This window comes from Pituophis catenifer, unplaced genomic scaffold (assembly GCF_029215685.1).
Source record: "Pituophis catenifer annectens isolate HBS135680 unplaced genomic scaffold, rPitCat1.0.hap2 SCAF_2, whole genome shotgun sequence".
In the NCBI taxonomy this organism is placed as follows: Eukaryota; Metazoa; Chordata; class Lepidosauria; order Squamata; family Colubridae; genus Pituophis; species Pituophis catenifer.
The window spans coordinates 12,681,347-12,698,585 of NW_027256882.1; the positions used below are offsets into that span (position 1 = coordinate 12,681,347).

Genomic DNA, 17,239 nt, shown 5'->3' on the forward strand with positions numbered 1-17,239 from the left:
TAGGTCCTTGGTTAGGACTCGAGCTGCTGAGCTATTAACCAGCCTCAAAGGCTGTGAATCTCACTAAAGATTAACCAATAAATAATAATAATAATAATAATAATAATAATAATAATAATAATAATAATAATAATAATAATAATAATAATAATAATAATTTTATCTCTGCATTAACCATTTGCTTTTTTTCTTCTTTTCTTCTTCTTATCCTTTTTCCAAAATTGTGAATAATGTCATGTTTAAGCAATAAATGCATGCTATATGGTTTTGTTCATTATCATAAGCAAAGCAAAACTTTATTTCTCAATATAGAACAATAATTCTAAAAGACAGAAACTAAACTGAATAGGAAAACCTGAAGTCAAACTATTGATCAATATGTATTTTTTTCTGGTGAGACCAGTCTATCAGGGCAACCTTTATATTGATCAATATAATGAATAAAAGTTCTCTTTCCCAGGATATTTGATATTGTGATTTGGTAAACTACAAGAAAGAAATTAAAAAATTGATAAATAAAAGGGACCTAAAATAACTCTATAATGATGTATGGGTGAGAGAATTGGACACAAAGAAGAGCTGATCAAAGAAGAATGATGCCTTTGAATTGTGGTGCTGGCATAAATTACAGGTAGTCCTTGTCTTACAACAGTTCATTTAGTGACCATTCAAAGTTACAACAGCACTGAAAAAAGTGTTTTATGACCATTCTTCACAGTTACAACCTTTCCAGCATCCCCGTGATCATATGATCATAATTCAGATGCTTGCCAATTTGTTCATGTTTATGACGGTTGCAGTACCCTAGGTTCATGGGATCCCCTTTTGCGACCTTCTGACAAGCAAAGTCAATGGAGAAGCCAGATTCACTTAACAACCGTGTTACTAATTTAACAACTGCCGTGATTCACTTAACAAATGTGGCATGAAAAGTCATAATATGGGGCAAAACTCACTTAACAAATTTCTTGTTTAGCAACATAAATTCTGGACTCAGTTGTGGCCGTAAATCAAGGACTACTGTATTGCCTATACCATGGACAGTCAGAGCAACCAACAGAGAGGTGCTGAATCATATAAAACCAGACACATCACTAGAAGCAAAAAATTACATCTGATTTACTTTGGCCATGTCATCCATGCAAATTCATTAGAGAAGTCAATGTTGCTTGGAATGGTTAGTGCAGGGGTGTCAAACTTGATTTCATTGAGGGTTGTGTTTGATCTCAGGGGTCCAGAGTGAGTGTGGCCAGGGTGGGCATGGCCACCTTGACATCCATCTTGTCGCGGATGCGTGTGATGAACTGAGTTCTCTGCCAGAGAAAACAGGCTCCTGAGCTCTGTTTTCGGCGCGACGGCCTCCTGTAACCCTCTGCCAGCGAAAATGGAGCTCTGTTTTCATTGACAGAGGCACTGCGGGCCATCCTTCACAGTTTCCAGGAATGCCCTGTGGGTCAGATCTAAGCACCGTATGGGCCAGCTCCGGCCCCCGGGCCTTGAGTTTGACATCCCTCGATTAGTGGATCAAGAAGAAGGGGCAAGCAAAGAACTCACTATCTTGATATAATCAAAACTGATACAATGATGAACATCCAACAACTGAAAGAAACTGTGCTTGACAGGGTAGCATGGAGAGCATTTTCTATAACGTCACCAAGAGTCAGACATGACTGAACTGTTAAAACTGTCAGCGTCTCAGCGCTGACATAGAAAAGGGAGGATGAAGCTTGAACTTTTGCCTGCTAAATCCCTTTGAAGATTCGGGCTCCTTGGAGATGAGGAGTGGGGGAGAAGCATTCCTATGAACTGACGGGGAAAGGACAGGAGAGTGATTTGGAAGATAGTCAATAAGAAGCAGAGAATTGGGGATCGGAAAGGGAGGGATTGGGGGGCAAAGGTCAGTATTGACCGTGAAGAGTCATGATCCAGTTGCTGTACTCGAATAAAGAGAAAATTTCCTTAAAGATTGGCAGTTTGGAAGTTCATTTATTTTGAGATAGCATCGAAGCCTGACAAAAACTACTATTACAAAAGGGACCCGTTTCCCCATATTTGCCTGCACTCAGAAGAAGAGCAACCACTTATCTCAGCAGATCAGTTTGGGTGCTCCATCCATGGAGGTTTTTAAGAAGAGATTGGACAGCCATTTGTCTGAAATGGTATAGGGCCATGATGGCGAACCTATGGCACGTGTGCCACAGATGACATGCAGAGCCATATTGGTGGGCACCCAAGCTAAGCTCCGACCAGCTGATTTTCAGGCCTTCTGGGCCCACTGGAAGTCAGGAAACATGCTGTTTCCGCCCTCCGGAGGGCCTCGGGGGGGGGGGGGGGAGGCCATTTTTGCCCTCCCCAGGCACCTAGAAAGGCTCTGGAGCCGGGGAGAGCGAAAAACAGGCCTACTGGGCCCACCGTGCCATTGTGTGCCAAAAGAGGGGGGAGCGCATGCACAGGTGGCTGAACACATAGAATTATGGGTGTGGGCATGCGCGTGTGCGACCCCCTCCCCATACACCCCGCTTTTGGCACGCGATGGCAAAAAGGTTAGCCATCACTGGTATAGGGTCTCCTTCTTAAGCAGGGGAGTGGACTAGAAGACCTCCAAGGTCCCTTCTAACAAGTGGTGGGATCCTGCCGGATTAACAACCGGTTCGGTGATTGCGAGTGCATGTGCCTGATGCTCGCTGCGTGCGAGTGCGCAGTTTTACAAAAACTTACCTTCCGCGTTACTGGTGGGGAGTAACTCAGCTGAGGCACAGCAGAGTGAATCAGCTGAGAAGATATAGGTCAGTAAAGTTCAGGGGTAGGCGGGTGGGCCCACCTGATCATCAGAGCGAACCGGTTCACTTTCAGCTGATCGTTAGAGCTACCGGTTCGCCTGAACTGGTCTGAACCAGTAAAATCCCATCCCTGCTTCTAACTCATTCTGTTACTCTGTTATGTCATGATTACCATATAGAGATCCTTGGATAAGGGTGCAGCCAAAGTCCACCACAAATGAAAACCAAATAAATTGGGAGCCAAATGTTCATACCTATGAAAATTGTTTCTGCTGCCACTAGATTTTCTTAGAGACGTTTGGGGCCAAATTCTTCTCTTTCATTCACACATCTGTACCCCATCAGTGACCTGTCCCTTTGCACACATGCTTGTTGATTCAGAGTTCAAAGTGCTGGTGTCTCTCCTCCTTGCCATTATCCAAATCATAGTGATTTATTTGTCTCCCTTGATGCTACATCTCCAGAGATTTGTCTGCACGTTTTCAGAAGATTTGACAGCAAGATGTCAATAACATGTTTTCACCTCAATACCACAGTGATGTTTTGTTGACTGAGCTCATAGCATTGGAAAGACATGAATGCATAATTGGGTCTGGAGAAAGAGAGAGCTGGGAGGTCTTTCTGAACCGTCAGGAGATGCACTTAGTCCCCTCTCCTTGAGATGTGAGGCCTTGGCAAGACTTTCTTACCTGGCTAAGGAAATACCCTGAAACTTCTCTTTCAGAAGAAGGCTTGGCTTTCTTCTGTCTTTTTCTTGTGTTCTTTGTTCAAAAGTGACATAGTTCTGGAGGCTCAGTCAAGGATACAAATTGTGTTGCTGCTTCTGCTGCTTTTGTGGCCACAGGAAACCTGGGGGATGCCCAAAGCTAAATGCCTCCTGACTTTGAACAGGGATGAGCTGGGCCCACAGAATCATTACAGGCCAGGAGAGCTTTCAATTGGGGGCATCATCTCTGCAACCAAGAGTAGGTTTCGACTTTTAAGCTTCCACACAAGTCCTTCAAGTCAGTTATCTGGGTAAGTCAATCTTCCTGCACTGCATTCCAGGCTCCCTCTCCTATCTTCGCAGGGATTGTCCTCATGATCTCCTACTTTTGCTAACTTTCATTCACATCTCAATTTCCTTAACATCCTTTGAACAGAGCTACACTGTGGATGGAAGAAATAAGATAATGTTCCTTGTCCCAGAAAGAGATCAAGACGGACAGAAAAATGCAGGAATACTATGTTTCCTCTAAGTTAAAAATGAGATAACCTCCAGATTCTTTTTTATGGACCTAAATTCATGGATAATCTTCAGGAATCACTGAGCTGAATGTATTTAGTCACTGACTTTCCAAAAAATTATGAGTTCCTTTTTTAATTGATGCCAGATACCATAATGATTATAATGATTCCAATGTAAGATATGTCTCCACTCAAGGGAATCCAAAATTAAAACATATACAGAAAATGATAACATATAGGCTTTGTTAACAATCACAGCTGCTAATTGTATTCATGTGTTTCTATGCATCTGAGTCTGGACATATCAATATTTTCAGCAATATTGTAATCCATTCAGAGGAACTCTTGGGCTTCAGCATATTAGTATTATTTTTTAACAATGTTACATAAAATGTTCTAATGTATTTATATTTCCAGGATACTAATGACACAATACTGGAAAATGCTATCCTTCCTTTTTGCCATCCAGGAGATAAATCAGGATTCCCATCTCTTACCCAACATCACTCTGGGTTATAATATCTATAACAATTATTACAGTGCACAGATGACTTCAGAGGCTTTGCTGGACCTGCTTTCAGATGGGGAGGCCAATGTGCCCAACTACAGCTGTGGAAGGCAGAGAAACACGGTGGCTGTTCTTGAAGGGGCCGAGACTGGCATTTCCATCCAGATGTCAACCATGTTGGGCACCTACAAAATCCCTCAGGTGTGTCTTTCTTGGAGAGGCAGTTTTCAGTCATACATCTTTGAATTGGACATCCTCTGCTATAAAGGCAAAACATTTTATTCTGGGTATGGGAGGAATCGAATTTTGCTTTTTCAAACTAAAATGTTACCGTCTTCCATTCTTTTCAGATCAGTTACAGTTTTGCTTTCCAGATTCTGAGGGATAAAACTCGGTTTCCTTTCTTCTATCCGATGCTCCCTGCTGAAGGAGTCCAGTACCCAGGGATGGTCAAGCTGCTTCTCCATTTCAGGTGGACTTTGGTAGCTCTGATGGCTACAGACACTGAGAAGGGACAGAGGTTCATGAGGACGTTGACCTCCATGCTGATAAGGAGTGGGATTTGTCCTGTTATAGCCCAAGCCTTTTCCACAATTATAGAGAAAGTGGTGATAGATCCTGAACCATACCGAAATTGGAGACAAGTGAATGTCTTTCTTTACGGTGCAGAGTCTCATTCGGTTGACATGGGGATGATGATTACACATCAGCTACTTAAATACTTTAAGGAACCTTTCACAGGAAAAATCCTGATGACAACAATCCTGCGTGACGTATCCTTATATTTGAAGGACATGGGGTTCACTCGGAGCATCCATAGCATTTTTTCTTTTCTTATGAAAACAAACCAAGCAGGAAACCATGATTTGTCTCTGCCCTTTTATTCTGCCATGCGACGCCTTGTAGAGGAATCATTTATGTGCTTGTACACCAAGGATGCCTTCTCTGTGAAAGTCTGGAGACGGTGCAGAGAGAAAAAAGACCTGGAGGCTCTGCCCAAAGAGAAGATGGATCAGATCTTGTCTCTGGATGACTATTTCATTTACAACACCATCTGGGCTGTGACCCGGGTGTTAAATGCAGCTTTTATATCCAGATCAAAGAGAACAAAAAGCAAACATGACAAGAACACTGAAACTCCACAGGTAACACTAACTCAGAGGCGAAATGTAAAAGTTGTTACTAACGGTTCTGTGGGCGTGGCTTGGTGGGGGGGAGGTAATGTGTCTGTGTGGGCGTGGCCAACTTTTTTTTTTTTAACTTTGCAAAGCATTTTTTCTAATACTTTGAAAAGCCTCTGCTGATCAGGCAACTCAGCTGGGATCGTCAGAGAGGCTTTTTAAAAAATACCTCTCTGCCGATCAGGCAACTCAGCTGGGATCGTCAGAGACTTTTGAAAGCATTTTTTTTTACCACCTCTTCGGCCAAGAGGTTGCAGAAAAAAATGCTTTGAAAAGCCTCTGCAGATCAGGCAACTCAGCTGGGATCGTCAGAGACTTTTCAAAGCATTTTTTTTTACCACCTCTTCGGCCAAGAGGTTGCAGAAAAAAATGCTTTGAAAAGCCTCTGATGATCCCAGCTGAGCCACATGATCATCAAGAGGCTTTTTTTTTTAACTTTTAAAAGCATTTTTTTGTTGGAAGAGGTTGTAGAAAAAATGCTTTTAAAAGTAAAAAAGAAAAAAAGCCTCTGATGATCGTGTGGCTCAGCTGGGCATGGGGAGGGGGATGCAGGGATTTTTGCTACCGGTTCCCCAAACCACCCGCTTCCATCGCTACGAGATTGGGCGATCCGGTCCGAACTGGGAGCATTTCACCCCTGCACTAACCCCATCAAAACCCCATAGGTGAGATACATTAACAGGTACCTCTCCTACAGCTGAATATAAATTTTACAATTCTAGGAACTGAATAGATAATTTAACAAATTCATTTGTTTTGAACACAAATATTGTCAGCTAGCTTGCTGCCTTGGAAAAGAGGGGATGGGTCAGTGGAGAATTTTTCACTACAGCTTTGCAACTACAGTCTGGGCTTTGCTTATCTCTCCAAGGTCATTTCTTCTAGCTTTGGTATGCAGCAGCCCTCTGGTTGCCTAGCTACAAGGGGGTTGGGCTCTACAGTTTGTTTCAAATGGCTGTTTAGAGCACCTCCCCTCAGATCTTGCCTGAAATCTGTTGCTTTTTGGTTCGTTCCTAGTAAAAGTACTTTTCTCTGACTCTATGGAGCCAAAGGTTTTCCTTTCCTAGGAAATGGACAGAGGCAGTCCTGAGAAAAATATACCGTCAGGGTTCCAAGTAACACCCCCAACAAAAGATGCAATGCAAAAGATGGCTTCCAAGGCTGACATATACATTTTTGCCAAGTTTCCATCTCTCTCCCCTTTGCATTTCCTTCCCCCCCTTTTTTTTGTTACTTTGACAACATAAAATCATTGAATCATAGGGCTAGAATCAAATGGTTGTCCAATCTATTTTGGAAAACCTCCAGTGATGACGTGTCCACAACTCAAGAAGCAAGCTATTCCACTGATTGCTTGTTCTCACTGTCAGAAAATTTCTTCTTACTTCTAGGTTGCATTTTGCTTTGTCAAGATTCTACCCATTACTTCTTGTCTTGTCCACAGGTCTTTTAGAGAATAAATTGACCTCCTTTCCCTGTGGCAGCCCCTCAAGTATTAGAAACCAGCTATCATGTCTCCCCCAATCCTTCTTTTTGATAGGCCACAAATACTTAGCTTCTTCAACTGTTCATCATACAATTTCTCTGTAGGGGCACCTACTATCTGGAACAAGCTCCCCCCCGAGATACGGAGGATTCCGGATCTGCGTACCTTCCGTCGCGCGCTTAAGACGTTCCTATTCCATCAAGCTGGCCTGACCTAAACTTTTCCTCTTTTAAATGGGAATTTTTAATTTGGTTTTAAATTATTGGGGTTTTAAAATGGTTCAGCCAAATTTATTTAATTTGTTTTATCTCCATTTTAAATTTTGTATTTATATGTTTTATTTTATGGCTGTTCACCGCCCTGAGTCCTTCGGAAGTAGGGCGGTAAACAAATATAATAAAATGAAAATGAAAAAAAAAAAATTTAGCCTCCAGATCACATTCTGTGCAAATTTGACGAGTTCCTCTTCTATTCCCTTATCTACATCATTTGTGAAGATGTTGAAGAGTATTGGGCCCAAGACAGAACCTTGAAACTCCACTATTTGCTTCCCTCAACCTAGATGTAGTTCCATTGAGGTCTACCTACTGAGTGCAGTTGGGTAGACAATTATGAATCCATCTGGTAGTGGTATTATCTATCCCATATTGTTCTTTCTTACCAAGAAGTAAGCTGTGGTCTACTTTGTCAAATGCCTTGCTGAAGTCCAACATATTTTCTTTTAGTATAAGATGGGTATAAAGTAATATAAGTCTAAGAGAGAAAGAAAAACCTTGGCAGACTTATCTCTATGATGTAGGACAGGCCAAGAAACAAAACTTGCAACATTCCAGAATTGCTCCTTTATTGATAATGATTTTAAGACCAGAATTGTGAAAGTCTAAGTTTTCCTCTGTCCTATTTCACAGTATTTGTTGTTGAATGTCATGGTTTGATAAGTCAGTAGATGTTACAATTCAAATGTTTGTAGATTCTCTCTAAAAGAATGATAAATGGATCTGAAACCTTCATTTTAGGTGTTCAGAGAGAAATCTTCAGTCTACCCTGAAATGATATGGTCTTGCCATATACCTTTGAAAGCCCTGTCTAAATATATTTGTATTCTCTTCTGTTCCAGCTTCATTCCTTCTTTCAAAATTCTCAGTTTTACAATAATTCCATTGAAGGGGTGTATCTGGATGAGAAGGAAGAGATGGTAGCAGACCTGGACATTATAAGTTGGGTGTATTCTATCAATAAGTCTGTCAGCCAAGTGAAATTTGGGAGTCTACAAAGAGAACAATCCCTGGATTTCAAGTTGAAGATCCACCCAAATGCTATTGCAAAGATTGAGCAGCTGAACCAGGTGGGGAAAATTATTTTATATTTCTGAAGCTCTTGCTAACAGGATTTCATTCTTTGGGCAGGGAGTGAATAGCTTTGAATATCATCTAGGTTCACCTAGAGAGATAAGATATTCTTTGGTTATTCATTTACTATTTATTTATAAAAATTTGTTCGCTGCCCATATTTACACACGGTAACGATGGAAAATTCCAAAATAGCAAACTAGGAAGGACTCCTTCCAAAACATTTGCTCTTGTGTGGGCTGAGACATCTTTTACATGGCAGTTGTCTCATCTACAGCTCTCCCTAGACCTGTAATGGCGAACCTATGACATGTGTGCCACAAGTGGCACACTGAGCCCTCTCTGAGGGCACGTGAGCCATTCCCCAGCTCAGCTCCATCTCGCGTGCACGTGCTTCCCGCTGGCCAGCTGATTTTTGGGTTTCTGTTGGGCATCCGTGTGAGGGCAGGGTGCATGTGGGAGATGCGCACGCATGCCCGGGGGGTCGCATGTGCATGTGTGGGAGGGCAGGGGATTGTGTGTGCATGCATGGGGGGTTGGGGGTCATGCACGCATGCACAGGAGGTGAGGGGAGGGGGGGTGCAGTGTGCCCTCCCCAGCGGCCCGTTTTGAGCCTAGCAGGCCTCCCTGCAGCATCCTGGGACCAAAAATGGGCCGTGGGGGGCTGCAGGGAGGCCTACTAGGCCCAAAATGGGGTGGGGTGTCATGTGGCATGTGTGGGGGGAGTGTGGGGGGCTGTGGATGCATGCATGGGGTGTGGGTGTGGGGGTCGTGCATGCATGTGGAGGGGGCGGGGGAGCATGGGATGTCGTGCACACATTGCACATTGCGTGCGGCCCCGCTGTGAACTGGTAGTAAAGGTAAGTAGAACCCACCTCTGATGCAGTCCTTACTTAACAATGGTAATTGTCAGAATTTCTGTTGCGAAGCAGCATGCCACATGGTATCACATTTTACATGACACCCCACCCCATTTTGGGGTGATGGAGGAGTGAGGAGAAGGCCATCAGGGTTGCATTCTTTCCATGCTTTTGCTTTTGCTATAACCACGTGGGATTTCGGGAGAGGGACCATCTTCCTCACAGCCGGTTCAAGCTTGACACCAAGGTCACTGTGTTTTGGGGATGATCTGCTATCAAGCTAACACCTCAGAGTTCTCAAAACAACTTTGCGGCATTGCATTGGCTACCGGTGGTCAAGGGGGTTGGGTTATGAAGTGGGAAGAATAGCTTAACGGTTTGCGCGGGAACATTAGATTCCACCTGAGTTCTCTGCAATCACTATCTCTCAGTAAAAGTTCCTTTTGGTAACTATCTGGTTTCAAGAGTCATGCTTTCCTGAGAGGGTTAGCTAAGGCAGGTCTTTAGATTTAACCAAAGATGTAATGTGATATCGGAGAAAAAATCTGTTCTTAGAAGAGTGGAATTGATTAGAAGTAGATATATATATATAGAGAGAGATAAGGGCACGGTCTGATATCTTAGCCTGATAGATTTGCAATGAGAACTTTTTTTGGGGGGAGTAAAGATAATGGTTCCCCTCGCACATATGTGCTAGTTGTTCCTGACTCTAGGGGGCAGTGCTCATCTCCGTTTCAAAGCTGAAGAGCCAGCACTGTCTGAAGATGTCTCCGTGGTCATGTGGCCGGCATGACTAAACACCAAAGGTGCAGGGAACACTGTTACCTTCCCACCAAAGGTGGTCCCTATTTTTCTACTTGCATTTTTGCTTTTGAACTGCTATGTTGGCAGAACCTGGAACAAGTAATGGGAGCTCACCCCATTATGCAGCACTAGGGATTCGAACCACTGAACTGCCAATCTTTCAATCGTCAAGCTCAGCGTCTTAGCCACTGAGCCACTACGTCCCCGGGGCGGAGGGCAGGGGGGAGCACCTGGCATTTACTAACTTCCACCTACTCTTGATTTAAGTGAGATGGTTTCCTCTTTGTTGTATTGCTTTATTTCTCCCTTTTGGTTTCCTAAGGAAAACAAGAGCAGCACTAACAAGCTAGAGTAACTTGTTATCCTTTACCTAGGAATGCGTACATTTACATCATCTATTGCTTATGTATCAATTTTTCTCACCTTTCTCAGATGTATAAATATGAGTGCATTTTTTTGTTGGATGTAGCCTTTCTCAATATTCTTTGGAGGGAGATCAGTGGTGGGTTGCTACTGGTTCACCCCGGATTGGGCAAACCGGTAGCGGTGGCAGCAGGATGCTCCACCCACCCATCCGGACGCTTCTGCACATGTGCAGAAGCATTGCATTTGTGCACAAGTGTGCACACACCCATGAACAAACCGGTAGTGATGGGTTTTGAAACCCGCCCCTGAGGGAGATCTATTAGTATGTGTTGTTTAACAAACTCGGAAGTAGTTAAAATGCTAGGCTTGTCAATTGGAAGGTTGACAGTTCGAGACCCAGCACCACGTGATGGAGTGAGCTCCCATTCTTATCCCAGCTCCTTCCCAACTTAGCAGTTTGAAAACTTGCAAATGCAAGTAGATAAATAGGTATCACTTTGGTGGGAAGCTAACAGCATTCCATGCCCCTCAGTGTATAATCATGCTGGCCACATGACCATGGAAGCATCTTCGGACAATGTTGGCTCTCTCAGCTAAGAAATGGAAATGAACACTGTGCCCTAAAATTGGACATGACTGGACAGGGAAACTTACCTTTTAAGCTTTCATTATTTGCTTTGTTTTCTGAGTTTGATTTCACAAAAATTCATTTTACTAAAGCAAAGTATCCATCCTCTTGTGCAATTTAGTACAAAAATCCAGATTCTAAATTAAACATTGTGGTCTGTGGGAAATTTAGAAGACAAGATGAAAAGGGAAGTAACGTTCAGTCAAATCAGTTTGATGAGCTCCATTTTTTTTAAATTTAGAAAAAATAGGTCTTCAACTGGAGATCCACATCTCTCTTTCTTTTGACCCTTTCTGGACATAAATTCAGGATTCATATTCTGGATGTTTTCCCTCTCTCTGCTCAGCCCCTGCCTCTTTCCAAGTGTGTAAAGAGTTGTCGTCCTGGATTTAGGAAGGTGGCTCAAGAAGGGAGGCCCATCTGCTGCTACGACTGTCTTCCTTGTGCAGAAGGAACCATCTCTACCATGGAAGGTGGGTGACACCAGAGAAATGGACAGACTTTGGGGAAGACTATACCATAACATTTTTTTAAATGAATGAACATTTGACAGGCATTTCCGAAACTGGCTTTTTAAATATTCATATCGTTATAATTAGTTCATCATAAAATCTAAGTAATAATCTTGGAGTTTAAACGGGGTAGGACATTAAAAGACACTGGATGCCTATGGAGATTTTCAGTCAACCAGGTCATGATTGTCCCAAAGATGCTTTTTCAAAAGGCAACGGGACTTTGTTTTTCCTTGAAGATGTTTTGCTTCTTATCCAAGAAGCTTCTTCAGATACTAGATACTGGATGAATGGGGGTTGTACATTATTCTTTATCATGCACAAATACGCTTCATGTTTCATTTTGTTATTTACCCTTTTTCTCTGAACAGTAATAATCTCTAGGGTGCCAGGGCATAAAGATATTCATTGGGTCTTAAACAGGGGTGAAATCTAAAATTTGTTACTACCAGTTCTGTGGGGGTGGCTTGGTGGGGGTGGAGTAATGTAACTGGGTGAGAGTGGCCAACTTTTTTTTTTTTTTACTTTTAAAAGAATTTTTTCTATGACTTCTTCAGCCGAAGAGGTTGCAGAAAAAAATGCTTTTAAAAGCCTCTGACGATCAGGCAATTCAGCTGGGATCATCAGAGGCTTTTAAAGGCATTTTTTTTCCCTACAATCTCTTCGGCCAAAGAGGTTGCAATAAAACATGCTTTTAGAAGCCTCTGACAATCAGACAACTCAGCTGGGATCGTCAGAGGCTTTTAAAAGCATTTTTTTCCCTACAACCTCTTCGGCCGAAGAGATTGTAGGGAAAAAATTGCCTTTAAAAGCCTCTGATGATCCCAGCTGAGCCACACGATCATCAGAGGCTTTTTTTTTAACCTTTAAAAGCATTTTTTCGGCCGAAGAGGTTGCAGAAAAAAATACTTTTAAAAGCCTCTGATGATCCCAGCTGAGCCGCACGTTCATCAGAGGCTTTTTTTTTACTTTTAAAAGTATTTTTTTTGGCTGAAGAGGTTGTAGAAAAAATGCTTTTAAAAGTAAAAAAACAGCCTATGATGATCGCATGGCTCAGCTGGGAATGGTGTGGGGGGGGCACACAGGGATTTTTGCTACCAGTTCTCCGAACCACCCGCCACCATCGCTACCGGATCGGATGATCTGGTCCGAACCGGGTGCATTTCACCCCTGGTCTAAAGAGAAAATCAGGTATTCTTGCAGTTCGTCAACTCTAAATGGAACCATTTCTATGGATAACTAACATTCATGGCTACAAATTTCCTGAGAAACTAAGAAGCAGGGAAGTCTCTTGGATTAGAAATTGTAGAGAATATTCGTAGCTCAGGTTGTAGATAAAGGCAGGGATTTGCCCTTCAAACTTGCTGCTTGACTCCTGGACGTTTTGTTACCAAACTGGGTAACATCTTCAGCGGAGTTTTTAGGTGAAGTGTCTTGTTCATTTATATAGGTCCCGGATGGTTGGTTGGTTGGTCTTGTGACTGGTTGAGTCACAAGACTGACTGAATCACAAGGCTGATTGAATCACGAGACTGGTTGAATCACAAGAGTGATTCTGGTCTTGTGACTTCTGACTGGTTTAATTAATCTTGTGATTCAACCAGTCACAAGATCACGCAACCACCCAGAACCTACATAAACAAAAAGACACTTCACCCCAAACCCCATTTATGATGTTACCTAGTTTGGTAACAAAATGTGTGGGAGCCAAGTAGCAAGCTTGGATGACAAACCTCTGCCTAAAACTTTCTTGGATGTTCTCAGAGCCCAGTGACATGCTTCTATCCCTCATTCATTTTCCAATCTCCTTTACAATATTCAATAACCATCTTAGAGCACCCAAAATTTTGTTCCCTATGCTTAATAGTTTAGACCTGATGAACTAAAACTACCTTTCAGCACATGGATTGACTAAAGAGCCTTGGTGGCGCAACAGACTAAAGTGCTGTTAAGTAGCACCAGCTGCCTGCAATGACTGCAAGTTTAGATCTCACCAGGCTCAAGGTTGACTCAGCCTTCCATCCTTTTGAGGTAGGTAAAATGAGGACCCGGATTGTGGGAGCAATAAGCTGACTTTGTATAAAAAAAAAGAATACCACTTAGGGGGAGCCGAAAGCCCTACTAAGCAGGTATATACAAAAGTATCAAGGCTATTGCTTAATGCATTGTAAACCGCCCTGAGTCTCCGGAGAAGGGTGGCATATAAATCAAACTAATAAATAAATAAATAAATAAAATAATTACTGAATGGAGATGAGGAGAGGAGGAGATGGAGAAATCAAGAGTTAGGACTGAGCCAATCTTCCTTCTTGCTGTCATGGGGAGATGACCCTCAAATTATTTGTACAAAATACAGGATGTCCTTAACTCATATTCAACTCAACATGAAGGCCAACTCAACCTATCTTTTCCTGCTCCATGACAAAATTGGTGTTCTTCCATTTCTTCTGATAGAAGCTGTACTAAAAAGTCCAATATCTGCATTTGACTCTATTGCAGGCCCATGTCTCTTTGATCCCCTGAAGCATTGATGTGGAATGGTAAATGGTGATCCTCCCTCCCTCCCTCCTCCCTAATTATGAAATGGTGACATTAGAAAAGAAAAGAAGAATTAAGATCTAGTTGGACAACAAGAACAATTTCACCCAATCAATGCATTTGATAAAAAGGGTATGATTAATATGAGATCCCATTCTTGCTGTTTTCAGATGCAGAAAAATGCACCAAATGTACACCAGATCAGCATTCAAACATCGATCAAGTTCACTGTATTCCCAAGATTGAAAACTACCTTTCTTATAAGGAAAATCTGGGGATCATCCTGACTTCCATTGCCTTTTTCCTGTCTTTAACCACAGGCTTTGTCTTGGGGATCTTCCTTAAATTCCTGGAATCACCTATTGTAAAAGCCAACAATCGGGACCTCTCCTACATCCTCCTTTCTTCTCTCCTGCTTTCCTTCTTAACTTCCTTCCTGTTCATTGGCCGGCCAACAAAACCAACTTGCCTTCTCCGACAAATGGCCTTCAGCATCATCTTCTCCATTGCCATTTCTTCAGTCTTGGCCAAAACAGTCACTGTGGTGTTAGCTTTCTTGGCCACAAAACCAGGGAATAAAGTTCAGAGATGGTTAGGGAAGAGCCTGGCCAACTTCCTCATCCTTTGTTGTTCTGCTGTCCAAGTAGTCATCTGCAGCATTTGGTTGGGTACTTATCCCCCTTTTCCTGACACTGACATGCATTCTCAATCCAAAGAGATCATCCTACAATGCAATGAAGGGTCTGTCATCATGTTTTACTCTGCCCTTGGTTACATGGGTTTCCTGGCTGCCATCTGCTTCACAGTGGCTTTCCTGGCCAGGAATCTTCCTGCAGCCTTCAATGAAGCTAAGCTGATCACCTTCAGCATGCTGGTCTTCTGCAGTGTTTGGGTGTCCTTTGTGCCCACCTACCTGAGCACCAAGGGGAAGTACATGGTGGCTGTGCAGGTCTTCTCCATCTTAACCTCTAGTGCTGGATTGCTGGGCTTCATCTTTTTTCCCAAATGCTACATTATTTTCCTCAGGCCAGATCTGAATACAAAAGAACATGTGATGTCAAAATAACAGTAAAGTGAATTTGGACAGGTGTTCTCCAATATCAGTTACTAATTCTAGAAATAGTATTTGATACTTTAGCATTCTTTACAAAAAAAATTTAAAAGCACCAAGTCCATTTTTTCAATCCTGTTTTTTTTTAATTAATAGAAATGGATGACTGTTTTATAATAAATATATTTTCCTCTTTCCTGTTTGCTCCTGATTATATAGAGTGTATAGAAAAGGGGGGAAGTGTGCATGTTTAAGGTGAACAGATTATGATATGAGGTTTCCAGTTAATGCATGTTCCATAATTCTGGCAGCATATTGAGATTAGAGAAATGTTTGGCTTTTTAAAAAAGAAAATGTCATTTAGTAAGTACATAACAACATTTGACATTGCAGGATTGTATCTGAGTCAATCACTGGGACTAGAGTTTCAGCCCTGGAAGGGATCTTTTTCTCTGGAGCTTCAGGGCTGCCACCTTTAGTGCCTGGGAAACTGGGAAGGAGGATTTCAATGAGTCGGTGGAGAATTAGCCATAATAACATTCCTTTCTCCGGGAGTCAAGGACACTCAGCTTACCCCTGGATGGGAGTGACTGGGAGTGGTGTCCAGTTGGGACGATGAAATGATTGGGCCATGCGATAGACTTCTTTATTTGTTTGTTTTGTATTGTTGAGGGGTTTTTTTGCTGATCATATATTTCTGAAATAAATAAATAAGATTCAGTACTCCTGATACAAGCCAAATTCCATGAAGCATTTTTATTTCCAAGTCTTGATAGAGACCTACCACCACGTTTTAATACTTCGTGGAAAGAGAAAATCAAACCTTCCACCATTCAACTATTCCCCTTCATGACCTTTTGGTTGAATTCCAAGCAAAAAATTAAAGATTTCACCAACATTGAAGTTAACAAGACATATTTATAAAAGATTGAAAAAGGACATCAGCCTACTCAAACAAGGGCAATGGTGGCTCAGCAGCTAAGATGCTGAGCTTGGCAGCCCAAATACAAGACCCGAGCATCAGGTGACAGGATGAGCTCCCGTTCTCACCTCAGCTCTTGCCAACCTAGCAGTTTGAAAGTATGTAAATGTGAGTAGATAAATAGGTACTATTGTGGTGGGAATGTAACAGTACTTCATGATGTCATGCTGGCCATTAACAAAGCTGCCTGCAATTTCTGCTGGTTCGAATCTCTCCAAGGCTCAAGGTTGACTCAGCCTTCCATCCTTTCTAAGGTAGGTGAAATGAGGACCCAGTTTGTGGGGGCAATAAGCTGACTTTGTATAAAATATACAAAAGAATGAAGGCTATTGCTTAACGCATTGTAAGCCGCCCTGAATCTCCGGAGAAGGGCGGCATATAAATCAAATTAAAAAAAAAAAATCCTGTTTCTTCTGCCTACCAGCTGACTGCATTCTCCAGGAATCCTTAGAAGCTGGGCTCTTGTTAAATATAGGAAAATCAGGAAGTTCAAGTAGTTCAAATGAATATAAATGTTTATTGCAAGCTTGTGCTCTCTACAAGAATCTGAACTACTAACAGTCAAAGCAAATAGGTAAGAATCAATGGAATTCAAGGTGGACTGGACTTAGATCTCTTGTGGATGTGAAGGGATTTGAGATTGATGATGTGTCTGACCACTCCCTCGTATTCAGCCACATCATCTCCTACAAATGCAAATTTGCTCCTAGAAGCACGAAGCAGAAACACCAGCCTGAAGATGATGAATGAGACTTCGTTGAAACGTTGCCAAGACACTTCCAATTTCACGTGGGAGAAAACCCGAATAACCAAAGACCTACATACATATATACATATATACATGTATATATATATATATATATATATATATATATATATATATATATATATATATATATGTGTTCTTTCTAGCCAGGTTTTACCTATGTAAACTTAGTTGTACATAGGTAAAACCTGGCTAGAAAGA

General features: G+C 42.1%; 1 protein-coding gene across 1 annotated transcript; it reads left to right on the plus strand.

Moving 5' to 3' along the window:
- Nucleotides 1–4,554: 4,554 nt before the first annotated feature.
- Nucleotides 4,555–15,305, plus strand: LOC139309856 (vomeronasal type-2 receptor 26-like). The gene is made up of 5 exons (XM_070934054.1): nt 4,555–4,716; nt 4,866–5,660; nt 8,300–8,527; nt 11,536–11,662; nt 14,410–15,305. Exons 1-5 carry the CDS (start codon nt 4,555–4,557, stop codon nt 15,303–15,305), a joined length of 2,208 nt encoding a protein of 735 aa, XP_070790155.1.
- Nucleotides 15,306–17,239: the final 1,934 nt, after the last annotated feature.